At 38.8% G+C, this 25,152-nt stretch overlaps 1 protein-coding gene and 1 pseudogene across 1 annotated transcript in view; one reads left to right on the top strand and one right to left on the bottom strand.

Annotated features, from left to right (window-relative positions):
• The window catches only part of JMY (junction mediating and regulatory protein, p53 cofactor), a 106,952-nt gene that overhangs the window by 25,190 nt on the left and 56,610 nt on the right, over positions 1 to 25,152 (top strand). Inside the window, exon 2 of the mRNA XM_047088439.1 lies at positions 16,280 to 16,453. Within this exon, the coding sequence (XP_046944395.1) occupies positions 16,280 to 16,453 (174 nt within the window). The remainder of the gene's footprint in view (positions 1 to 16,279; positions 16,454 to 25,152) is intronic.
• On the bottom strand, positions 1,172 to 2,339 carry LOC124524749 (proteasome maturation protein-like; annotated as a pseudogene).

Raw genomic sequence — 25,152 nt, forward strand, 5'->3', positions numbered from 1 at the left:
TGCTCTTATGCAGCTTCCTTATGTCTCTCAGCCTTCAAAGAATTAAAAAGAGTTAGGGCTTTGTCTGGATTTAGGCTTTGGCTTAAGTGAATGTTGTGACTGGTTTGATCTACTCAGGCCACTAAAAGTTTTCTGTGTATCAGTAAGGCTATTTTGCTTATCATTGGTGTGTTCACTGGAATAGTGCTTTTAATTTCCTTTATTAAGTCTTTCTTTACATTCACAAGTTGGCTAACTGTGAGAGGTCACTCTTGGTGTTCATCATGCCTTCTTGATTAAGCTTAATCATTTCTTGCATTTGATTTAAAGTGAGAGACATGTGACTGTGTTCATTTGAACACCCTGAAGCCATTGTAGGGCTATTAATTAGGGTAATTTCTGTATTGATGTGTCTCGGAATAGGGAGGCCTGAGGAGAGGCAGAAAGTTGGGGGATTGGCCAGTTGGGAGAGCACTCAGAACATACAACATTTATCAGTTCTGTTCACCATCTTGTGTGGGTGTGGTTCATGGTGCCCCAAAACAATTACAGTAACATCCAAAAGTGCTGATCACAGATCGCCTAACAAAGATAATAATAATGAAAAACCTTGAAATGTGAAAATTACCAAAATATGACCGACATGAAGTACATGCTGTTGTAAAAATGGCACTGATAGACTTGAATGATACAGGAGTGCCACAAACCTTGAATTTGTTAAAAGCAAAAATACCTGAAGTATAGTGAAGGGAAGCACAATAAATAAAAGAGGTATGCCTATAGTGCTAATTGATCTAATAGTAAATGAGAGGGAAAATTTTTGATTAAAGAAAATTTAGGGGCGTGGGGGTGGCTCACTTGGTTGAGTGTCCGATTTCGGCTTTGGTCATGATACCCTGTTCGTGGGTTTGAGCCCCATGTCAGGCCATGTGGTGACAGCTCAGAGTCTGGAGCCTGCTTCAGATTCTGTGTCTCCTTCTCTCTCTGTCCCTCCCCTGCTCATGATCTGTCTCTCAAAAAATAAAATAAAACCTTAAAAAAAAAATAGATCTGCCATTGTCTGTATAACTACAGAGACTTTTAACTTCATGTTATTGTTCATTTTTTCTTGTGTCTCTGTTTTAATGTTGTGTACGTGAACACAAGCAAGATGCTGCCCCTCTGTTTTCATGAATGGCACAATAGACGACAGTTAACCAAGTTTACATTCCATCGTCAAGTGTGATTCTCCCATTAGTTCACTATTTATTTATTTATTTATATTATTTTTAAAATTTTACATCCAAATTAGTTAGCATATAGTGCAACAATGGTTTCAGGAGTAGATTCCTTAATGCCCCTTACCCATTTAGCCCATGCCCCCTCCCATACCCTCTCCAGTAACCCTGTGTTCTCCATATTTATGAGTCTCTTATACTTTGTCCCCCTCCCTGTTTTTATATTACTTTTGCTTCCCTTCCCTTAGGTTCATCTGTTTTGTCTCTTAAAGTCCTCATATGAGTGAAGTTATATGTTATTTGTCTTTCTCTGACTAATTTCACTTAGCATAATGTCCTCCAGTTCCATCCACGTAGTTGCAAATGGCAAGATTTCATTCTTTTTGATTGCCGAGTACTACTCCATTGTGTGTGTGTGTGTGTGTGTGTGTGTGTGTATGTATATATATATGTATACACACCACATCTTTTTTTTATCCATTCATCCATCGATGGACATTTGGGCTTTTTCCATACTTCGGTTATTGTTGATAGTGCTGCTATAAAAATGGGGGTGCATGTGTCCCTTCGAAACAGCACACCTGTATCCCTTGGATAAATGCCTAGTAGTGCAATTGCTGGGTCATAGGGTAGTTCTCTTTTTAGTTTTTTGAGGAACCTCCATACTGTTTTCCAGAGTGGCTGCACCAGTTTGCATTGCCGCCAACAATGCAAAAGAGATCCTCTTTCTCCACATCCTTGCCAACATCTGTTGTTGCCTGAGTTGTTAATGTTAGCCATTAGTTAGCTTTCTGATGGGTCATTAATATCTTCAAATCCAGTAGTCTCATCATTACCCCTCAAAATCGTCAGTGAAAGGTTTGATCTTAAATGGAAGAGGCTGAATCCACTATCCTGCCTTGAATTCCATTTGTAATTATGGTGGAGTAAATAGATCCTGCATGTTTCTGAGTTTGGGAAATTCGTTTTATCTTGGTTGAACTGGAGATTTTATTCTGGTAATTCAAGAGGATAACTGGGCAAAAGTTTGTTTTTCTCACAAGGAAGATCTTTTTGAAGAAGATCATGACTTTGAGAAGGTCCACTTGTGGAAAGTTGAGTTACTGGAATACTCTTTAGCTGAGATCTAAATTCCTCTGGCATTCACCTTCAACTTGCTCTGTGAACAGCCTCTCAGCCTTGTTACCATCAGCCGGCCCTGCCGCTCACTTATGCTTCTGCCTCATGTTGTTAATATGGGTATGTATATTAAGGTGTTACGGAAGCAGAGTTTCTCAAACTTTGGTGTGCAGCTCAACACATGACAGTCTTAACTAAAACGCAGATTCTGATTCTGTGGATCTGGAGTAGCCCCTGGGGTTCTGTATTCCTAAAAAGTTTGCACATGATGCTGGTGTTGCTAGTCACAGAGCATATTTTGAGTACCAAGGTACTAAATGACCATCATTTAAATATGATTATTTAGCTAAGTTGACTCTGCCAACTAAAAATTAAAGAGGGCGAATTGACCACAGACAACATTCTTTATTCCTATTCCATAGATGGTTTCACTGCTCATTGGAATGTGCTGCATTTACAGACTCAGTGTGATGCTCTTTTCCCTAGTGTGTACCTTGTATGTAGACTTCAGGGAACATAACACTTGGTTACCTCATTCATCCTACCCAGAATTCTCATCTGAAATGCTTTTATTCACATGATTTCTCAAGTCTGGGCTGCTCTCCTTCACCTACCCAGCACTTCCCATCCTTCAAGACCCAGTTCAAATCCTAGCTTTAGAACACCTTTTCCAACTGCTCTAGCCTCCTCTATCTAATCCATCTTTTCTCTAAAATTTTACTGTCTTTAATAATCAGTATTTTACTTTTATATCTGTTGCTTTGCTTCCCTATTTAGATTTTAGACTTAAAAAAAATTTTTTTTTAATGTTTATTTTTGAGAGAGACAGCACGAGCAGGGGAGGGGCACAAAGAGAGATACAATCCTTGGCAGGCTTCAGGCTCTGAGCTGTCAGCACAGAGTCCAATGCCAGGCTTGAACCCATGAACTGTGAGATGATGACCTGAGCCAAAGTCGGACGGACACTCAACCGACTGAGCCATTCAGGCGCTCCTAGATTTTAGACCTCTTAAAGATAGTTTATCTTGGATGTTGTACATCCCCTATATGACCTCTCCTCTTGCATATCTAAAACAATTTGGATATAGTGTCTCTGAATCTGTTAATCATTGCCTCTAAAAACTTGTCTCTCTTCCTTTGTTTGTCTCAATTAGTGTCAGAAGCCTAGTAGTCTTTGCCCAAGTACTGTTGATTTTCATTTCCAAAGCATTTCTTGAATCTTGTTTTTCTCTACCCCAAAATGTAAGCTTCCACCAACTTTCATGGACTCATCTAGGAGCCTGTGAACTGATCCCTCTGCATGCACACTGGTGCCCCCTTCCAATATTTTCTCATTGTCGTTGTATAACTCAAGGCTAGCCGGGTCTGTTAGTGTCTCCAGAATTCTTCCATTGTGTTCTCCCCTTCTATTCTCCAGTTTGTTAACCATGTGTTATGGTCTGTGTGGACGTTCCTCTCTGTCTTTCTGACCCAGTCTTCCCTTCCCACTTTGTCTAGTTTGTCTTTTCATCATTCAGAGCACAGATAAGGTTCTTTTACCTGGGAAAGTATTCCCTGATATTTTCTTGTAACCAGAGAGGTCTTGAGAGGGAAAAATAATACAAAAAACCTTTAATGATAGCTCTTCGCTTTCAGCATAGAGCAAGATCCCACTTGGCCTGGCTTCTTTCCACATCTTTAAATCATTTATATATTATCAGTTTAATTTTTTTAATGTTTGTTTACTTTTGAGGTGGGGAGGGGCAGAGAGAGAGGGAGATACAGAATCTGAAACAAGTTCCAGGCTTACTGTCAGCACAAAGCCCGACGCGGGGCTCAAACTTGGGAACCACAGATTATGACCTGAGCCAAAATTGAATGCTTCAGTTACTCAGCCACCTAGGTGCCCCATATATGTTACCGGTTTAGTCACTGATATCTGAGTTGATTCTTTTTGTTCTAGTTGACTTATATTAAAACAAACTAACAAAACCAAACAAGTAAAAACTACTTGTTAACAAAGCAGAAAAAGACATTGATCTGATCACCTTATGAAATAATAGGACTTAGCAGAGATGAAAATCAGTGTTAATACGTTATTATGAATTTATTTTTAAATCTTTTTTTTGTTGTTTTACTTTAAAAATAAGCACACATACGGTGAAATACAAAATTATCTTTAGGGGTATTTTCGTGGCTCAGTTGGTTGAGTATCCAACTTGATTTTGGCTTTCTGTCTCTTAAAAAAAAAAGGTTTGTATCAGTTAAAAATTAATAGGCTTTGCTTTATATCAACTTTAAGTTTACTGAAAAATTGAGCAGAAAATAGAGTTCTCATTTATTCCCCTCCTGTCCACAGTCTCCCCTGTTATTAAAGTGCATAGTTTACATTAGAGTTCATTCTTTGTGTTATGCAATTCTGATAAGTGCAGAATGTCTGTATCTACCATTACAATATTATACTGAAAGAACAGTTTCGCTGCTCTGAAAATACCATGTTTCCCTTATTCATTCATTGGGGTGTGCTACATCTCCAACTCCTGGCAACTAGTGATTATTATTATTATTTTTTTTTTTTACTGTCTCCATGTTTTGCTTTTTCCAGAATGTCATGTAATTGGAATCAGACAATATGTAGCCTTTTCAGATTGACTTCTTGTCACTTACCAGTATGTATCTAAGGTTCCTCCCTGTCTTTGTAGTTTGACAGTTCATTTTTTTAAATTGTTGAATGAGTATTCCAGTATATGGATGTATCGCAGTTTATCCATTTACTTATTGGAAGATATCTCTTGCTTCCAAGTTTCCATTTATGAATAAAGCTCCTATAATACTTATGTGCAGGTTTTGTTTGGATTTAGGTTTTCATCTCATTTTGGTAAATATCAAGGAGCAGGATTGCTGGATTATATGGTGAGAATATATTTAGTTTTCTAAGAAAGAAATACCATGCTACCACTTACCAAAGGAAAGCTAAAGTAGCTATATTAATGTGAAGTAGGTATATTAATTTGAGACAAAGCAGACTTTGGAGCAAGGAAAATTATGAAGGATCAAGAGAATTACATAATAATGAAAGGGTTAATTCTCTAAGAAGATCTAATAATCCTTGATGTGCACATGCCTAAAAACAGATGATAAGAATACATTACCACCAGCAGTTAGTGGGAATTCTGATTGCTCCACCTCCTTGCCAATATTTGGTGTTGTCAGATCTGTAGTGGCATCTCACTGGTCTAATTTGTAGATCCCAAATGATAGTATGATATTGAACATCTCCTCTGCTTACCTGACATCTGTATATCTTATTTGATGAGATATCTTCAGATCTTTTTTTTTTTTTAAGATTTTTTTATTTTTTAATTTGGAAGTTCTTTTTTAGTTTATTTATTTTGAGAGAGACAGAGGCAATGTGAGTAGAGGAGGGCAGAGAGAGGGAGACAGAGAATCCCAAGCAGGCTCTGTAGTGTCAGCACAGAGCCCAAAATGGGTCTTGAACCCACAAACTGTGAGATCATGACCTGAGCTGAAACCAAGAGTCAGACACTTAACCACCTCAGCCGCCCAGGTGCCCTGAGATGTTTGCAGATCTTTTGCTCATTTTTAAATTGGGTTGCCTTTTTTTTTTTTTTTTTTTTTTTTTTTTAGTTTGGGATATGACCTTTATTTTATTTTATTTTTTTCAACGTTTTTTATTTATTTTTTTTGGGACAGAGAGAAACAGAGCATGAACGGGGGAGGGGCAGAGAGAGAGAGAGACACAGCATCGGAAACAGGCTCCAGGCTCCGAGCCATCAGCCCAGAGCCTGACGCGGGGCTCGAACTCACAGACCGCAAGATCGTGACCTGGCTGAAGTCGGACTGCTTAACCGACTGCGCCACCCAGGCGCCCCAGGGATATGACCTTTATTGAGCTTATCCACTGGAGTGGAAATAATGTCTGTACGAAACCAATGTTTGTTACTATAACTTCTGCATCACAATTAAAATCCAAACAGTTTTTTAAAAACAATCAACTCAATCAAAACCCACTACTTCAGAATCAGTAGCTTCTTTGAAACCCCAGTGACACTTAAATATGGATGGTTAAGACTCGAATGCAGAAATTTGGTTGGTTGGAAAGCGAATTAAACTTCCAACTTGCTCAATACAAAAAGGCAAAATTGTGTTTTCACAGAGATACAGTCCGCTGGAATCACCAACACTGGACAGCTATTAAGAGTATTTAGAGTCCTGAGATAAGAATATTTAGAATCCTGAGATAATAAGGAATCCAGGCATCCTTGAAACAGTCTTCTGTTGTCCTTTCTTCCCAATCAGAGATATGTGGATGTGTGGAATGACACCACCACCAGCAATTGTAGCTTTGATGAGAGAATTCCTCATCTCCACGAATAACAAGTTGCAAGTGATGAGGGGTAATACACTTTACCTGCAAGTCTTTTGATGCATTTCCTGCCAATTCAGGTACCACCTTTGTCTTCGCCTTTCCGGAATCCTTCCCAGCCTTACCATCTCAAATTCTGCTCAAGCTCAAACAAGGCAGAGAAAAGATTAGTCAGATAGCCAGGGAGATCCCACCTCCTACTTCATCGCACCACTATTCAAACTGCTGGGTTGCTTTCATAATGTTGAGTTTGGGAGGTTTTCTTTGTATATTTTGCATAACAGTGTTTTATCAGAAATGTATTCTGCAAGCGTTTTCTCCCAGTCTGTAGCTTGTGTTTTCATTCTTTTGTATGTCTTTTGTAGAAGTTACTAGTTTTAGCAAAGTCTAGCTTAATAATTTTTTTCTTCATGGATTGTGCTTTTAGTGTTATGTCTAAAACATCGGTCAAACCCAAGGTCACCAAGATTTTCTCCTATTTTCTAGGAGTTTTATAGTTTTGCATGGTCCATTTTGCATTAATTTTTGTGCAAGGTATAAGGTCCCCCCCCCCTTTTTTGCATGTGCATGCCCATTTGTTTCTGTACCATTTGTTGAAAAGACTTTTCTTCATTGAATTGCCTTTGCTCCTTTGTCAAAAGTTTACTGGACTGTGGGTTTGTTTTGGACTCTCCTCTGTTGATGTGTTTTCATTACCACACTGTCTTGATTACTGTAGCTTTCTAGTGACTAATGAAGTTGTATAGTGTCAATTCTTTGACTTTGTTTTTTAATATTGGGTTGGCTGTTCTGGGTCTTTTGCCTTTCTGTATAAACTACAGAATTGGCGTATTAATGTCTGCAAAATAACTTGATGATACTTTGATTGGCATTGCATTTAGTCTATAGATCAAGATGGAAAGAACTGACATCTTGACAACAGTAATCTTCCAATCCATGTATGTGGAATATTTTTCCATTTGTCTTGATCTTTGATTTCCTTAATCAAAGTTGTGTAACTTTGCTCATACAGATCTTGTGCATTGATTGATATGTATTTCATTTTTTTTATTTCTAATGTAAATGATATGTGGAAGGTTTTGTGTTTTGTGGGATTTTTTGTTTTTGTTTTGTCTCGTCCTTTGGATTTTCTACACAGCAATGTCATCCACATAAAGACAGTTGTTTCTTCCCAATCTGTATGCCTTTTATTTCTTTCCTTAATTGCATTAGCTAGGACTGCCAGTACAATGTTAAATAGGAATGATGCGCGGGGACATCCTTGCCTTGTCCCTTAAGGGAAAGCATCTAGTTTATCACAGTTAAAAATGTTAGCTCTAGGTTTTTTGTTGTTCTTTATCAAGTAAAGGAAGTTTCCCTATATTCCTAGTATGCTAGTGGTGTTTTTCATGAATGGTGTTGGGTTTTTTCCACTACTTTTCCTGCATCTATTGATGTCATATGATCTTTTTTTTCTTTAGACTGTAATGTGATGGGTTACATTGATTTGTTTTTTTGTTTTTTTTTTTCAATGTTTATTTATTTTTGGGACAGAGAGAGACAGAGCATGAACGGGGGAGGGGTAGAGAGAGAGGGAGACACAGAATCGGAAACAGGCTCCAGGCTCTGAGCCATCAGCCCAGAGCCCGATGCGGGGCTCGAACTCACAGAACGCGAGATCGTGACCTGGCTGAAGTCGGACGCTTAACCGACTGCGCCACCCAGGCGCCCCTGATTTGTTTTTTTAAAATGTTGAACCGTCTTGCATACCTGTAATAAATCACATTTGGTTGTAATATATAATCTTCTTATAGAGTGTTGGATATACCTCCCTAATACTTTGTTGAGGATTTTTGCATCTACATTCATAAGCAATGTTGATCTATAGTTTTCTCGTAATGTTTTGGTTGGGAGAATTTACCAGTGAACCTGTCTGGACTTGCTTGGTATTTTCTAATTTGGAAGGTTACTGATTATAAATTCAACTTCTTGAGTACATAATAGGCCTATGCTGATTATCTGTTGTTGGGTGTGAGTTTTATTAGAGTGTATCTTGTAAGGAATTCATCCATTTCACCTAGGTTGTTGAATTTGTGGGCATAGAGATCTTCTTAATATTCCTTTTAAAGTTCATGGCAGCAGTAGTTATGTCCATTTTTCTAGTAACTGTTTTCTTTTTCTTTGCTAACCTTGATAAAGGTTTATCAACTTTATTGATGTTTTCAAAGAACCAGAGTTTTTTTGTTCATTGTTCTCTATTGATTTCCCCGTTTTAATTTCACTGATTTAAACTCTAAATTTTATTCTTATGTACTCTTAAAATTATAATTTGCTTTTTTGGTTTTCTAAGGTGAGGGCTTAGATTATTGGATTTAGACTTTTGTAATATATGCATTCGGTGCTATAAACTTTCCTCTAAGCACCTTTAATGCATCCCAGAATTTTTGATAAATTGTTTTCATTTAGTTAAAAATATTTTAAAATTTCTCTTGACTTTCTTTGATCCAGCTACTGTTTAAAATTATGTTCTTTGGGGCGCCTGGGTGGCTCAGTTGGTTAAGCGTCCGACTTCGGCTCAGGTCATGATCTCACGGTCCATGAGTTCGAGCCCCGCTAGGGCTCTGTGCTGGCAGCTCAGAGCCTGGAGCCTGCTTCGGATTCTGTGTCTCCCTCTCTCTCTGACCCTCCCCCGTTTATGCTCTGTCTCTCTGCCTCAAAAATAAATAAACATTAAAAAAAATAAATGTTCTTTAATTTCCAGGTGTTTTAGGGATTTCCAGCAATATTTCTGTTAGTGATTTCTAGCTTAATTTCATTTTAGTCTGACAGCATACTTCATGTGACTTCTTTCAAATTTGTTACGGTGTGTTTTAGGCCCAGAATGTGATCTGTCTTGGTAAATGTTCCATGTGAGCTCAAGAAGAATATGTTGGATGAAGTAGTTAATAGATGTCAATTATGTCCAGTTGATTCATGGTGCTGTTGAGTTCACCTATATCCTTACTGATTTTCTGACTGTTGGCTCTGTCCATTATTGGTAAAGGGGTCTTGAAGTCTCCAAGTATCATAGCCTTGTAGTTCTATCCGATCTCCTTTTTCTGATAATTTTCCTTGCTCCAAGGTCTGCTTTGTCGAAAGTAATATAACTACTGCAACTTTCTTTTGATTAGTGTTAGCATGGTATGTTTTTATCACCTTAACCTATCTGTGTGTGTATTTAAAGTGAGTTTCTTCTATACAACATATAGTTGGATCTTGTTTTTATATTCACCTGACAATGTCTTTTAATTGGTGTATTTTAAACATCGATGTTTAAAATGATTGATACAGTTGGAGTAATATCTATCCTGTTACTATTTTCTGTTTATTGCCATGTTGTTTTTTTCTTTTATCCATCTTCCACTCTTTGAGCATTCTGGTATGTATTAAGCATCATATATTCTGGTTTTTTATCAATTAGTATATCCTCAATTTAGCATATCTGTGATACTTTTTTAAACTTTTTTTAGTGCTTGCATTCAATTTTGGGTTATACATTTGCAATACTAACCAAGCTTTCTTTCAAATAGTGCTGTTGCACTTCATATTGTAGCGCAGGTTCCTGGTAACAAGGTGTTCCCAGTTCTTCCCTCCTGTCCCTTTTAACATTTCTGTCGGGTTTTTTTTTTTTTTAATTTATCTTATTAATGCATAAGATGTAATTGCTGGATATATTATGGCTACTATTTTGAGCAAACTATTATCTGTTAGTTGCCTGGAGCCTGCTTTGGATTCTGTGTGTGTGTGTCTCTGTCCTTCTGCTCACACTCTCTCAAAATAAATTAAAAAAAAAAAAAAGAGAGTTGGATGCTTAACCAACTGAGCTACCTAGGTACCCCAAAGGTATTTTTTCATTTTATTTCCTTTTGATTCTTAGTATTTCCAACTCTCCGCTTACATTTCATATGTTCATTCTTGGATATTGTCTGCCTTTCCATTAGTTCCCTTAGCATATCAGTTATAGTTTCAATTCCCAGTCTGATAGTTCCCATATCCCTGCTATACCTGCATATGGTCTTGATGCTTGCTTTATCTCTTCAAACTGTACTTCTAATATGCCCTGTAATTTTGTTTTTCTAAATTTTTTAAATGTTTGTTAATTTTTGAGAGAGAGAGAGAGTCAGGTGAGGAGCAGAGAGATGGGGAGAGACAGAATCTGAAGCAGGCTCCACATTCTGAGCTGTTTGCACAGAGCCCGACTTGGGGCTTGAACCCACAAACCGTGAGATTGTGATCTGAGCCAAAGTCAGACACTTAATTGACTGAGTCACCCAGGTGTTCCTTCCCTAGTTAGTTCTTAAATAAAAACCTAAGGTATGAAATTTTTTTGGTTTTATTCTCCTTTTACATGGGAGGTCTGCTGATGCAACGGTAAGGAATTAGGGGAAGTGCTAATCACAGACTTATGAATACTTTTTAGCCTGTCTGTACCCTGGGACTATTACTCTCACAAGTGCTCCTCAGTATCCCACTTCTCAACCCCCACTCCTTAGTGAGACAGGAGTTGAGCATTTCTCTTCCCTAGGTCATTTAGGGTCTGGTGAAACCCTAGTACATACGGCTATGGTAAAATAGTTTTTCTTGAGGACAGGGCTTGTTAAGATGGAATGATCCCTGAGCATATTGCAGAATGGCCACACTACTCATTCTCTGCCAGAAACACAAGGGTTTTGGCCAGTCTTCATTTAGAATCTGGTAGAACTCAGGGAGGTAAAACAAAGAAAGTGTAGGGGCACCTGGGTGGTTCAGTCAGTTAAGTACCCAACTTCAGCTCAGGTCATGATCTCCTCATTCCCAAGTTCAGCCCCCTTCTCCCCCCCCCCCTCCCCACCATCTGAGTCTGCTTCGGGTTCTGTGTCTCGGGTTCTGTGTCTCCGTCTGTCTGTGCCCCTCCCCTGCTCACGCTCTGTCTCTGTCTCTCTCAAAATTAAAATAAACATTTTAAAAAATTAAAGTTTATGTTTTTGTTTTTGTTTTTTTTTAAAGTAATCTCTACACCTAACATGGGGCTCAAATCCATAACCCTGAGATCAGGAGTCACACGCTCCTCCAATGAGTCAGCCAGATGCCTCCAAGCCTAATTTTAGTTCTTGTAGTAACTTTAGTTACTGTGCTAAGTGATGCCAAGAAGGCCCAGGCAGATAAAGGGAATGAAGAAGAGGAAGGGCAAAACAAGCACAATGGAGAATGAGAGAGGGCCTGTGCTAGTCCTGGAAATTGAAGTTAGGATTTTCTTCTGCTGTCCACTACTGGTGTAACTCTGCACAGTAGTCAGTCTTTGTGGAGTGAGTAGTCTAGAAAGCTGTGTAGCCTGAGGCTCTGCAATTGTAAATGGGATCAATTCCTTGATTGCTCTTTGTCCTTCATCATTGTTTAGATATACAACCAGTTTCTGTACATTGATTTTATATCCTGCGACTTTGCTGAATTCATGTATTGGTTCTAGCAGGTTTTGGGTGGACTCTTCTGGGTTTTCCACATGGAGTATCATGTCTTCTGCAAGTGTGAAAGTTTGACTTCCTCCTTGATGATTTGGATGCCTTTTATTTCTTTGTGTTGCCTGATTGCTGAGACTAAGACTTCCAATACTATGTTGAATAACAGTGGCGAGTGTGGACATCCCTGTGGTGTAGCTGACCTTAGGGGAAAGTTCTGTTTTTCCCCCATTGAGGATGATACTAGTGGTGGGTCTTTTGTATATGGCTTTTATGATCTGGAGGTATGATCCTTCTATCCCTACTTTATCAGCAGTTTTTGTCAAGAAAGCTTGCTGGGTTTTATCAAATGCTCACTCTCTATTGAGAGAATCATATGGTTCTTAACCTTTTTTAAAATTAATGTGGTGTATCACATTGATGTGCAGATACCGAACCATCCCTGCATTCCAGGAATAGATCCCACTTGATCGTGGTGAATAATTCTTTTAGTGTATTATTGGATCTGTTTTGCTAGTATCTTGTTGAGAATTTTTGCATCCATGTTCATCAGTGAAGTTAGTCTGTATTTCCCCTTTTTAGTGAGGTCTTGGTCTGCATTTGAAATCAAGGTAATGCTGGCCTCCTAGAAATGAGTTTGGAAGCTTTCCTTCCATTTCTGTTTTTTGGAACAGCTTCAAAAGAATAGGTGTTAATTCCTCTTTAAATTTTTGGTAGAATTCCCCTGGGAAGCCATCTGGCCCTGAACTCTTGTTTGGAGATTTACTGATTCAGTTTCTTTACTGGTTATGGGTCTGTTCAAATTTTGTTTCTTCCTGTTTCAGTTTTGGTAGTTCATATGTTTCTAGGAATTTGTCCATTTCTTCTAGATTGCCTAATTTTTTGGCATATAATTGCTCATGATATTCTCTTACTATCATTTGTATTTCTGCAGTGTTGTTTGTGATCTCTCCTCTTTCATTCATGATTTTATTTATTGAGGTCCTTTCCTTTTTCTGTTGAATCAAACTGGGTAGGGTTTTATCAATTTTGTTAATTCTTTCAAAGAATCAGCTCCTGGTTTCATTGATGTGTTCTACTGGTTTTTGTTTTTGTTTTTGATATTGTTGATTTCTGCTCTAATCTTTATTACTTCTCTTTCTCTGCTCATTTTTTGGCTTTATTTGCTCTTCTTTTTCCAGTTTTTTTTTACGTGTAAGGTTAGTTTGTGTATTTGAGACCTTTATTTCTTCTTTAGGAAGGCCTGGATTGCTATATACTTCCCTCTTAATGCCCACCTTTGCTGCATCCAAGAGGTTTTGGGCTGTCATGTTTTCATTTTCATTGGCTTCCATGTACTTTTTAATTTGCACTTTAATTTATTGGGTAACCCATTCATTCTTTAGTAGGATGTTCTTTAATCTTCAAGTATTCATGGTTTTTCCAAATTTTTTCTAGTGGTTAATTTCGAGTTTCACAGCGTTGTGGTCTGAAAATATGTAAGGTATGATCTCGATTTTTTTGTACTTGTTGAGGCTGATTTGTGTACCAGTATGTGATCTATTCTGGAGAATGTTCCATGTGTACTCAAAATATGTGTATTCTGCTTTAGGATGAAATGCTCTGAATCTATCTCTTAAGTCCATCTGGTCCCATGTGTCATTCAAAGCCATTGTTTCGTTGTTGATTTTTTGCTTAGATGATATGTCCATTGTTGTAAGTGGAGTGTTGAAGTCCCCTATTGTTATTGTATTATTATCAATGAGTTTCTTTATTTTTATTTTATTAAAAACTTTTTTTTTTAATGTTTGTTATTGAGAGACAAAGAGACACAGAGCGTGAGCAGGGAAGGGGGAGAGAGAGGGGGAGACACAGAATCCGAAGCAGGCTCCAGGTTCTCAGCTGTCAGCACAGAGCCCGACGGAGGGCTCGAACTCATGATCTGTAACATTATGACCTGAGCTGAAGTCAGTTGCCCAACGAACTGAGCCACCCAGGTGCCCCACAATGAGTTTCTTTATGTTTGTGATTAATTGATTTATATATTTGGGTGCTTCGGCGTTGGGGGCATAAATATTTACAATTATTAGATATTTTTGGTGGATAGGCCCCTTATGATATAATGCCCTTCTTAATCTCTTGGTACAGTCTTTATTTAAAAATCTAGTTTGTCTGATGTAAATATGCCTATACCAGCTTTCTTTTGACAACCATTAGCGTGATAGCTGGGTCTCTATGCACTTTTAATCTACAGGTCTAAAATGAGTCTCTTTTAAACAGCTTGTTTTGTTATCCATTTTGATACCCTGTGTCTTTTCAGTGGAGCATTTAGTCCATTGACATTTAGGGTGAGTACTGAAAGATACGAATTTAGCACCATTGTGTTGCCTGTTGAGTTGGTGTTTCTGATGATGTTCTCTGGTGCTTTCTAGTCTTTGTTGCTTTTGGTCTTTTTTGTTTTGTCTTTTTTTTGATTCAAAGCGTCCCCCTTAAAATTTCTTCTAGAGCTGGTTTAGTGGTCACAAACTCCTTTAGTTTTCATTTGGGAAACTTTTGCTCTCTCTGTTTTGAATGACAGTCTTGCTGGATTAAGAATTCTTGGCTGTGTATTTTTCCGATTCAGCATGTTGAATACATCCTGCCACTCCTGTTTTTGTCCTGCCAAGTTTCTGTGGATAGGTCTGCTGTGAACCTGATCTGTCTTCTTTATAGTTTAAGGACTTTTTTTTCCCTTGCTGCTTTCATAATTCTTTCTTTGTCTGTGTATTTTGGAAATTTGACTATGATATGCCTTGTTGATTGTCATTTTTTGTTGAATCTAGTGGGAGTTCTATGTACTTCTTGGATTTTGACATCTGTGTCCTTCTCCAGATTAGGAAAGTTTTCCGGTATAATTTGCTCACATAAACCTTCTGCCCCTTTTTCTCTCTCTTCATCTTCTGGGACCCCTATGGTTCAGATGTTACTCCTTTTTAATGAGTCACTGAGTTCTCTAATTCTTACATTGTGCTATCAAAAGTTAATTTGGGAATGTTCCAAACTGGGAGGAGGAGCAGAGTGGCAAGGAGATTTGGGGAAATTAGTAAATAATATTGCCAGGGGTTGATAACTAACTACTGTGTATATTAGCAATGAAAAACATTTTTTTAATTTATTTTTGAGCGAGAGAGAGCGAGCAAGTGGGAGATGGACAGAAAGAGCATGAGGCAGAAGATTCCAAGCAGGCTCTTTGCTGACCGCAGAGTGTGATTCAGGGCTCAAACTCACTAACTGCAAAATCAGGAAGGACCTGAGCCAAAATTGGATGCTTAACTGACTGAGCCATCCATGTGACTCCCCCAACTCCCATTTTTTTTTTTTTCTTCATATAAAAACAGAGAAAGCTATGACATAGGTGGGGGAAAATTTTGTAAGAATATAAGCCTAGGTGGATAGATAGTATGGAGTCCCAGGAAATACAACAGGAATAATACTGAGAGCAGTATTGAAAAGCTGATTGAGGGGCGCCTGGGTGGCGCAGTCAGTTAAGCGTCCGACTTCAGCCAGGTCATGATCTCGCGGTCCGTGAGTTCGAGCCCCGCGTCGGGCTCTGGGCTGATGGCCCAGAGCCTGGAGCCTGTTTCCGATTCTGTGTCTCCCTCTCTCTCTGCCCCTCCCCCGTTCATGCTCTGTCTCTCTCTGTCCCAAAAATAAATAAACGTTGAAAAAAAAAAAAATTTAAAGAAAAGCTGATTGAGACCATGGTCTTGAGTAGTAATACATCTTGGGGCATGGAGATGAGTTATGAAAAGCTGAGAGCTTTTTTCAGAGAGTTTTTTTCAGATATGAAAAACTGAGAGCAGTTTGAAAAGCTGATTGAGGCCATGGTCTTGAGTAGTAACACATCTTGTGGCATGGAGATGAGTTATGAAAAGCTGAGAGCTTTTTTCGGAGAGTTTTTTCAGTTATGAAAAACTGAGAGCAGTTTGAAAAGCTGATTGAGGCCATGGTCTTGAGTAGTAACACATCTTGGGGCATGGAGATGAGTTATGAAAAGCATTTAGTCCCTTTCGTTCCATCTGTGTTTCAATATTCCAGGGTCGTAAGATAAGAGAGGGAGTTAAAAGCAAATGTTTATAGGCTATTATAATCAGATTTCTTTATAATAAAACTTTCTTGTTCCACAGCTGTTGGATAAGCACAAGAATACAGAAAGCATGGTTGAGCTTCTGGACTTGTATCAAATGGAGGATGAAGCGTATAGCAGCCTTGCAGAAGCCACAACTGAACTATATCAGTATTTACTACAGCCGTTCCGAGACATGAGAGAACTTGCCATGCTACGGAGACAGCAGATAAAGGTATTTTTTTTTTTTAACCTACACAGTAGCCTGCCTGTTTTGTAGTCTCAGCCTGGCTGGCCATCCATCTTAATTATAAGAGGAGCTTTTTTTTTTTTTTTTTTCTCTTCAATATATGAAATTTATTGTCAAATTGGTTTCCATACAACACCCAGTGCTCATCCCAAAAGGTGCCCTCCTCAATACCCGTCACCCACCCTCCCCTCCCTCCCACCCCCCATCAACCCTCAGTTTGTTCTCACTTTTTAACAGTCTCTTGTGCTTTGGCTGTCTTCCACTCTAACCTCTTTTTTTTTTTTCCTTCCCCTCCCCCATGGGTTTCTGTTAAGTTTCTCAAGATCCACATAAGAGTGAAACCATATGGTATCTGTCTTTCTCTGTATGGCTTATTTCACTAAGCATCACACTCTCCAGTTCCATCCACGTTGCTACAAAAGGCCATATTTCATTCTTTCTCATTGCCACGTAGTATTCCATTGTGTATATAAACCATAGTTTCTTTATCCATTCATCAGTTGATGGACATTTAGGCTTTTTCCACAATTTGGCTATTGTTGAGAGTGCTGCTATAAACATTGGGGTGCAAGTGCCCCTATGCATCAGCACTCCTGTATCCCTTGGGTAAATTCCTAGCAGTGCTATTGCTGGGTCATAGGGTAGGTCTATTTTTAGATTTTTGAGGAACCTCCACACTGTTTTCCAGAGTGGCTGCCCCAGTTTGTATTCCCACCAGCAGTGCAAGAGGGTTCCCATTTCTCCACATCCTCTCCAGCATCTATAGTCTCCTGATTTGTTCATTTTGGCCACTCTGACTGGCGTGAGGTGATATCTGAGTGTGGTTTTGACTTGTATTTCCCTGATGAGGAGCGACGTGGAGCATCTTTTCATGTGCCTGTTGGCCATCTGGATGTCTTCTTTAGAGAAGTGTCTATTCATGTTTTCTGCCCATTTCTTCACCGGGTTATTTGTTTTTCGGGTGTGGAGTTTGGTGAGCTCTTTATAGATTTTGGATACTAGCCCTTTGTCCGATATGTCATTTGCAAATACCTTTTCCCATTCCGTTCGTTGCCTTTTAGTTTCATTGGTTGTTTCCTTTGCTGTGCAGAAGCTTTTTATCTTCATGAGGTCCCAGTAGTTCATGTTTGCTTTTAATTCCCTTGCCTTTGGGGATGTGTCGAGTAAGAGATTGCTACGGCTGAGGTCAGAGAGGTCTTTTCCTGCTTTCTCCTCTAGGGTTTTGATGGTTTCCTGTCTCACATTCAGGTCCTTTATCCATTTTGAATTTATTTTTGTGAATGGTGTGAGAAAGTGGTCTAGTTTCAACCTTCTGCATGTTGCTGTCCAGTTCTCCCAGCACCATTTGTTAAAGAGACTGTCTTTTTTCCATTGGATGTTCTTTCCTGCTTTGTCAAAGATGAGTTGGCCATCCGTTTGTGGGTCTAGTTCTGGGGTTTCTATTCTATTCCATTGGTCTATGTGTCTGTTTTTGTGCCAATACCATGCTGTCTTGATGATGACAGCTTTGTAGTAGAGGCTAAAGTCTGGGATTGTGATGCCTCCTGCTTTGGTCTTCTTCTTCAAAATTACTTTGGCTATTTGGGGCCTTTTGTGGTTCCATATGAATTTTAGGATTGCTTGTTCTAGTTTCGAGAAGAATGCTGGTGCAATTTTGATTGGGATTGCATTGAATGTGTAGATAGCTTTGGGTAGTATTGACATATTGACAATATTTATTCTTCCAATCCATGAGCAGGGAATGTCTTTCAATTTCTTTATATCTTCTTCAACTACCTTCATAAGCTTTCTATAGTTTTCAGCATACAGATCTTTTACATCTTTGGTTAGATTTATTCCTAGGTATTTTATGCTTCTTGGTGCAAATGTGAATGGGATCAGTTTCTTTATTTGTCTTTCTGTTGCTTCATTGTTAGTGTATAAGAATGCAACTGATTTCTGTACATTGATTTTGTATCCTGCAACTTTGCTGAATTCATGTATCAGTTCTAGCAGACTTTTGGTGGAGTCTATCGGATTTTCCACGTATAATATCATGTCATCCGCAAAAAGCAAAAGCTTGACTTCATCTTTGCCAATTTTGATGCCTTTGATTTCCTTTTGTTGTCTGATTGCTGATGCTAGAACTTCCAACACTATGTTAAACAACAGCGGTGAGAGTGGGCATCCCTGTCGTGTTCCTGATCTCAGGGAAAAAGCTCTCAGTTTTTCCCCATTGAGGATGATGTTAGCTGTGGGCTTTTCATAAATGGCTTTTATGATGTGTAAGTATGTTCCTTCTATCCCGACTTTCTCAAGGGTTTTTATTAAGAAGGGGTGCTGGATTTTGTCAAAGGCCTTTTCTGCATCAATTGACAGGATCATATGGTTCTTCTCTTTTTTTTTTTTTTAATTTTTTTTTTTAACGTTTATTTATTTTTGAGACAGAGAGAGACAGAGCATGAGTGGGGGAGGGTCAGAGAGAAGGAGACACAGAATCCGAAACAGGCTCCAAGCTCCGAGCTGTCAGCACAGAGCCCGACGTGGGGCTCGAACTCACGGACCGTGAGATCATGACCTGAGCCAAAGTCGGCCGCTTAACCGACTGAGCCACCCAGGCGCCCCTCTTCTCTCTTTTTTTTTTTATTAATGTGATGTATCACATTGATTGATTTGCGAATGTTGAACCAGCCCTGCATCCCAGGAATGAATCCCACTTGATCATGGTGAATAATTCTTTTTATATGCTGTTGAATTCAATTTGCTAGTATCTTATTGAGAATTTTTGCATCCATATTCATCAGGGATATTGGCCTGTAGTTCTCTTTTTTTACTGGGTCTCTGTCTGGCTTAGGAATCAAAGTAATACTGGCTTCATAGAATGAGTCTGGAAGTTTTCCTTCCCTTTCTATTTCTTGGAATAGCTTGAGAAGGATAGGTATTATCTCTGCTTTAAACGTCTGGTAGAACTCCCCTGGGAAGCCATCTGGTCCTGGACTCTTATTTGTTGGGAGATTTTTGATAACCGATTCAATTTCTTCGCTGGTTATGGGTCTGTTCAAGCTTTCTATTTCCTCCTGATTGAGTTTTGGAAGTGTGTGGGTGTTTAGGAATTTGTCCATTTCTTCCAGGTTGTCCAATTTGTTGGCATATAATTTTTCATAGTATTCGCTGATAATTGTTTGTATCTCTGAGGGATTAGTTGTAATAATTCCATTTTCATTCATGATTTTATCTATTTGGGTCATCTCCCTTTTCTTTTTGAGAAGCCTGGCTAGAGGTTTGTCAATTTTGTTTATTTTTTCAAAAAACCAACTCTTGGTTTCGTTGATCTGCTCTACAGTTTTTTTAGATTCTATATTGTTTATTTCTGCTCTGATCTTTATTATTTCTCTTCTTCTGCTGGGTTTAGGCTGCCTTTGCTGTTCTGCTTCTATTTCCTTTAGGTGTGCTGTTAGATTTTGTATTTGGGATTTTTCTTGTTTCTTGAGATAGGCCTGGAGTGCGATGTATTTTCCTCTCAGGACTGCCTTCGCTGCATCCCAAAGCATCTGGATTGTTGTATTTTCATTTTCGTTTGTTTCCATATATTTTTTAATTTCTTCTCTAATTGCCTGGTTGACCCACTCATTCTTTAGAAGGGTGTTCTTTAACCTCCATGCTTTTGGAGGTTTTCCAGACGTTTTCCTGTGGTTGATTTCAAGCTTCATAGCATTGTGGTCTGAAAGTATGCATGGTATAATTCCAATTCTTGTAAACTTATGAAGGGCTGTTTTGTGACCCAGTATATGATCTATCTTGGAGAATGTTCCATGTGCACTCGAGAAGAAAGTATATTCTGTTGCTTTGGGATGCAGAGTTCTAAATATATCTGTCAAGTCCATCTGATCCAATGTCTCATTCAGGGCCCTTGTTTCTTTATTGACCATGTGTCTAGATGATCTATCCATTTCTGTAAGTGGAGTGTTAAAGTCCCCTGCTATTGGGGCGCCTGGGTGGCGCAGTCGGTTAAGCGTCCGACTTCAGCCAGGTCACGATCTCGCGGTCCGTGAGTTCGAGCCCCGCGTCGGGCTCTGGGCTGATGGCTCAGAGCCTGGAGCCTGTTTCCGATTCTGTGTCTCCCTCTCTCTCTGCCCCTCCCCCGTTCATGTTCTGTCTCTCTCTGTCCCAAAAATAAATAAACGTTGAAAAAAAAAAATTAAAAAAAAAAAAAAAAAAGTCCCCTGCTATTACCAGATTCTTATCAATAAGGTTGCTTATGTTTATGGGTAATTGTTTTATATATTTGGGGGCTCCGGTATTTGGCGCATAGACGTTTATAATTGTTAGCTCTTCCTGATGGATAGACCCTGTAATTATTATATAATGCCCTTCTTCATCTCTTGTTACAGCCTTTAATTTAAAGTCTAGTTTGTCTAAGTATGGCTACTCCAGCTTTCTTTTGGCTTCCAGTAGCATGATAAATAGTTCTCCATCCCCTCACTCTCAATCTAAAGGTGTCCTCAGATCTAAAATGAGTCTCTTGTAGATAGCAAATAGATGGGTCTTGTTTTTTTATCCATTCTGATACCTTATGTCTTTTGGTTGGCGCATTTAGTCCATTTACATTCAGTGTTATTATAGAAAGATACGGGTTTGGAGTCATTGTGATGTCCATAGGTTTCATGCTTGTAGCGATGTCTCTGGTACTTTGTCTCACAGGATCCCCCCTTAGGATCTCTTGTAGGGCTGGTTTAGTGGTGACAAATTCCTTCAGTTTTTGTTTGTTTGGGAAGACCTTTATCTCTCCTTCTATTCTAAATGACAGACTTGCTGGATAAAGGATTCTCAGCTGCATATTTTTTCTGTTTAGCACACTGAAGATCTCGTGCCAATCCTTTCTGGCCTGCCAAGTTTCAAAAGAGAGATCAGTCACGAGTCTTATAGGTCTCCCTTTATATGTGAGGGCACGTTTATCCCTTGCTGCTTTCAGAATTTTCTCTTTATCCTTGTATTTTGCCAGTTTCACTATGATATGTCGTGCAGAAGATCGATTCAAGTTGCGTCTGAAGGGAGTTCTCTGTGCCTCTTGGATTTCAATGCCTTTTTCCTTCCCCAGTTCAGGGAAGTTCTCAGCTATTATTTCTTCAAGTACCCCTTCAGCACCTTTCCCTCTCTCTTCCTCCTCTGGGATACCAATTATGCGTATATTATTTCTTTTTAGTGTATCACTTAGTTCTCTAATTTTCCCCTCATACTCCTGGATTTTTTTATCTCTTTTTCTCAGCTTCCTCTTTTTCCATAACTTTATCTTCTAGTTACCTATTCTCTCCTCTGCCTCTTCAATCTGAGCCGTCGTCATTTCCATTTTGTTTTGCATTTCATTTAAAGCGTTTTTCAGCTCCAAAGAGGAGCTTTTTAAAAGTGCTGATAGGTGGTCCTTTCTCCCCAGAGATTCTGTTTTGCTAGATCGAGGTTCTATACAGCCTGAGCACCTCATTTTAAAGAATCTCAGAAGCAATTCTGTTAAGTTCCCCGGGGATGAGAAGAGTCTAGAAAGTTAAGTTGTAGATACATTGAGAAATCCCCATCTTCCTCCCATTTTCTTGTACTTTTCTTCTTCCTCTATTCCTCCTGTTTAATGCTTTGGGAACTGTGTAGCCTTAAGCTTCCTTACCAGAAGTTTTGAGAACAGTTTTTCTGGGAAGATGTTAGTTAGTTAGTTTAGTTAGTTAGTTACTTGGTTACTTTTTATTTATTTTGAGAGAGAGAGAAGATGCTTGAACTCACGAGCCATGAGATCATGACCTGAGCCAAAGTCAGTCGCTTAACCAACTGCACCACTCAGTGCCCCTAATTTCTTTAAGAAAAAAATTTTTTAAATATGTATTTATTTTGAGAGAGACAGAATGAGTGGGCGAGAGGGAGAGAGAGAATCCAAGCAGGCTCTGCACTGCCAGCATGGAGCCCGATGGTAGGGTTTGAACTCACGAACTGCGAGATCATGACCTGAGCCAAAACCAAGAATTGGATGCTTAACCCACTGAGCCACCTAGGAACCTCTGTTACCTGATTTCAAAGCTTAGTAAAAAGCTAGAGAATTCCAAATTTAAAAAAAAATTGTTTTTAAAAATTAAAAAGCTAGAGAATTCCAGACATTGTAGTATTGGCTTAGGATAGAAATGTAAATCAAATGAATAGACTAGAACCCAGAAATAGATGCATGGTTATATAGTAAGTTAGTTTCCCATCAGGTTAAGAAAGCAATTTGGGAGTAACCATTTCCAACAAATGGTTACTAGAAAAACTGTATACCCATATATAAAAATCGATCTCAATCTTTATATCCTATGCAAAAATTAATTTGAAAGCCATCTTAGACCTAAGCATAAAATCTCATGTTCTAAAACTTATATAAGAAAACAGAAGAAAGTTTTCACAATTTGGAGGAAGGAAAGGTAAAAGTTAATGTAGACAGGATGTAGAAACCTTGAACAGTAAACTAAAAATTGATAGGTTGGAATTCACCAAAATTAAAGACTTCTACTTTTTGAAAGATTGTTAAGAAAATGAAAAGACAAGCCACAGACTGGGAGAAATATTTAAAGAACACTTAAAGACAGCACCTGCATGGCTCAGTCAGTTAAGTGTCTGACTCTCTGATTTTGGCTCAGGGTCATGATCTCCCGGGTTCCTGAGTTGCATCTCCTCATCAGGCTCTCTACTGTCAGTGCAGGGCCTGCTTGGGAGTGTCTCTCTCCCCACCCTCCTATCCCTCCTTCACTTGTGCTGTGTTTCTCTCTCAAAATAGACTTAAAGACTTGATTTACTTATCTAGTTACTTATTGAAAGCCATAATGAGGTACACACCTAGTAGAATAAATACAGTTAAAAATTCTGGGGTGTCTGGATGACTGAGTGATTTTGGCTCAGTTCATGGTCTCACAGTTCATGATATTGAGCCCTGTGTTGGGCTCTGCTGTCAGTACAGAGCCGGCTTGGAATTTTCTCTTGGCTCTATGTGCCCTACCCCCTGCAGGGGGAGAGGGGGCGCTCTCGCTCTCTCTCTCTCTCTCTCTCTCTCTCTCTCTCTCTCTTAATAAACATTTTAATAAGCTCTGGCACTTGAAAGGGCTGATGAGGATGTAGAGTAACTGGAATTCTTAGATTGCTAGCACATTTTATATTGGTAAAATTACTTTGGAAAACAGTTTGGCTGTTTCTTCAAAAATTAAATGTATACATACCTTACGACTTAGCTGTTCAAATCCTAGTTATTTATACAAGAGAAATGAAAACCTCTGTTCACAAAAAAGGCCTATACACTAATACTCATGCCACCTTCACAGCCTCTAAGGAACAAGTCCAGATAACCATCAACAGGTGAATGGATAAGCAAAATGTGGTATTTCCATATGAGAGAATAATACTCAGCAACGCAAAGGAATTAACTATCGATAGGCACAACAACATGGATGAACCTCACATCTTGCTAAGTCAAAGAAGCCAAATACAAAGGAGTATATACTTGTGTGAAGGGATGGATGGCAAAGGGGCATGGGCAATCTTTTGGAGGTGATAGAAATGTTCTTTATCTCAATTGTGGTGGTTGTTTCTTGGGTGTACAGAGAATGCATAAAATAGTTGACAAAATGATACTGAACAAAAGACACAGTGTGAACTCTATGAATCTATTTACATGAAATTCTGGAGATGATAGTTCTGATCTACATCAACAGAAAACTTAACATTTGTTGCCTGGGAGTGGAGCGGTGGAGATTGACGGAGAGGGAACAGGTATAACAGCATCCTTAGGGTGATTGATAGGTCTAAATTTTAATTGTAGTGGTTCCATGGATATTTAAACTTGTGAAAATTCATCAAAATTTATGCTTAAAAATCAGGAACATTTTGTTATACGTAAATTATAACTTAAGGTGATTTTTTCTTTTAAATAGGAAAATGAGCACCGTGTAAAAGTTGATGTAGAGGCACACAAACTGGAGTGATCAAAACTACCTAAAGATATAATGAAAGATTATATAGAGAACTTAACCCCTGAAGATTAAATAAGAATTCAGCAGGAAGGGGGTATATATGTATGCAGTGGAGATTGGAATAGAGATTATTCCAGATAAAGATAAAAACAGAAATGGTACAGTGAATAGGCATGTGTTTATGGTTTTAGTCGAAATGAATTATTGAGCAAATTACCAAGGCTTCACTACCACCTGGCATCATTGGTGGATGCCAGTAAATAGCGTGGCTGAGACTAAAACACGTGTGTGTTTGACTGCAAAGCTTGCTGTTTTAGTTACACCACAGGGTGTAAATTGTTTGCTATGTCGTGGGTCTAAGGGTTTGCAGGAAGTTAGAGGAAAGTTGGTCAGGGGCTAGAACACTAAAGGATCCTGTGGAGTTTGACCTTTCTCTCTAGATTATTTATTAATATTTTTTAAATAAATATTTCTGAGAGCGTGCACAAACAGGAGAAGGGCAGAGAGAAGAGGACACAGGATCCAAAGTGGGCTCTGTGCTGACAGCAGAGATCTCGGTGTGAGGCTTGAACTCACAAACCGTGAGATCACCACCTGAGCTGAAGTCACTTGCTTAACCTGACTGACACACCCAGGTGCCCCCCCTAGATTCTTTAGAAAGAAAGTAATTTCCACTGCTTTCATTGACTTACATATTAAAGTGTGATAGAAAAGTTAACTTGGCACCCT

The sequence above is a fragment of the Lynx rufus genome, unplaced genomic scaffold (genome assembly GCF_022079265.1).
Source record: "Lynx rufus isolate CCGP_SWC_20201006 ecotype Redwood Valley unplaced genomic scaffold, mLynRuf1.p SCAF_1, whole genome shotgun sequence".
Classification (NCBI taxonomy): Eukaryota; Metazoa; Chordata; class Mammalia; order Carnivora; family Felidae; genus Lynx; species Lynx rufus.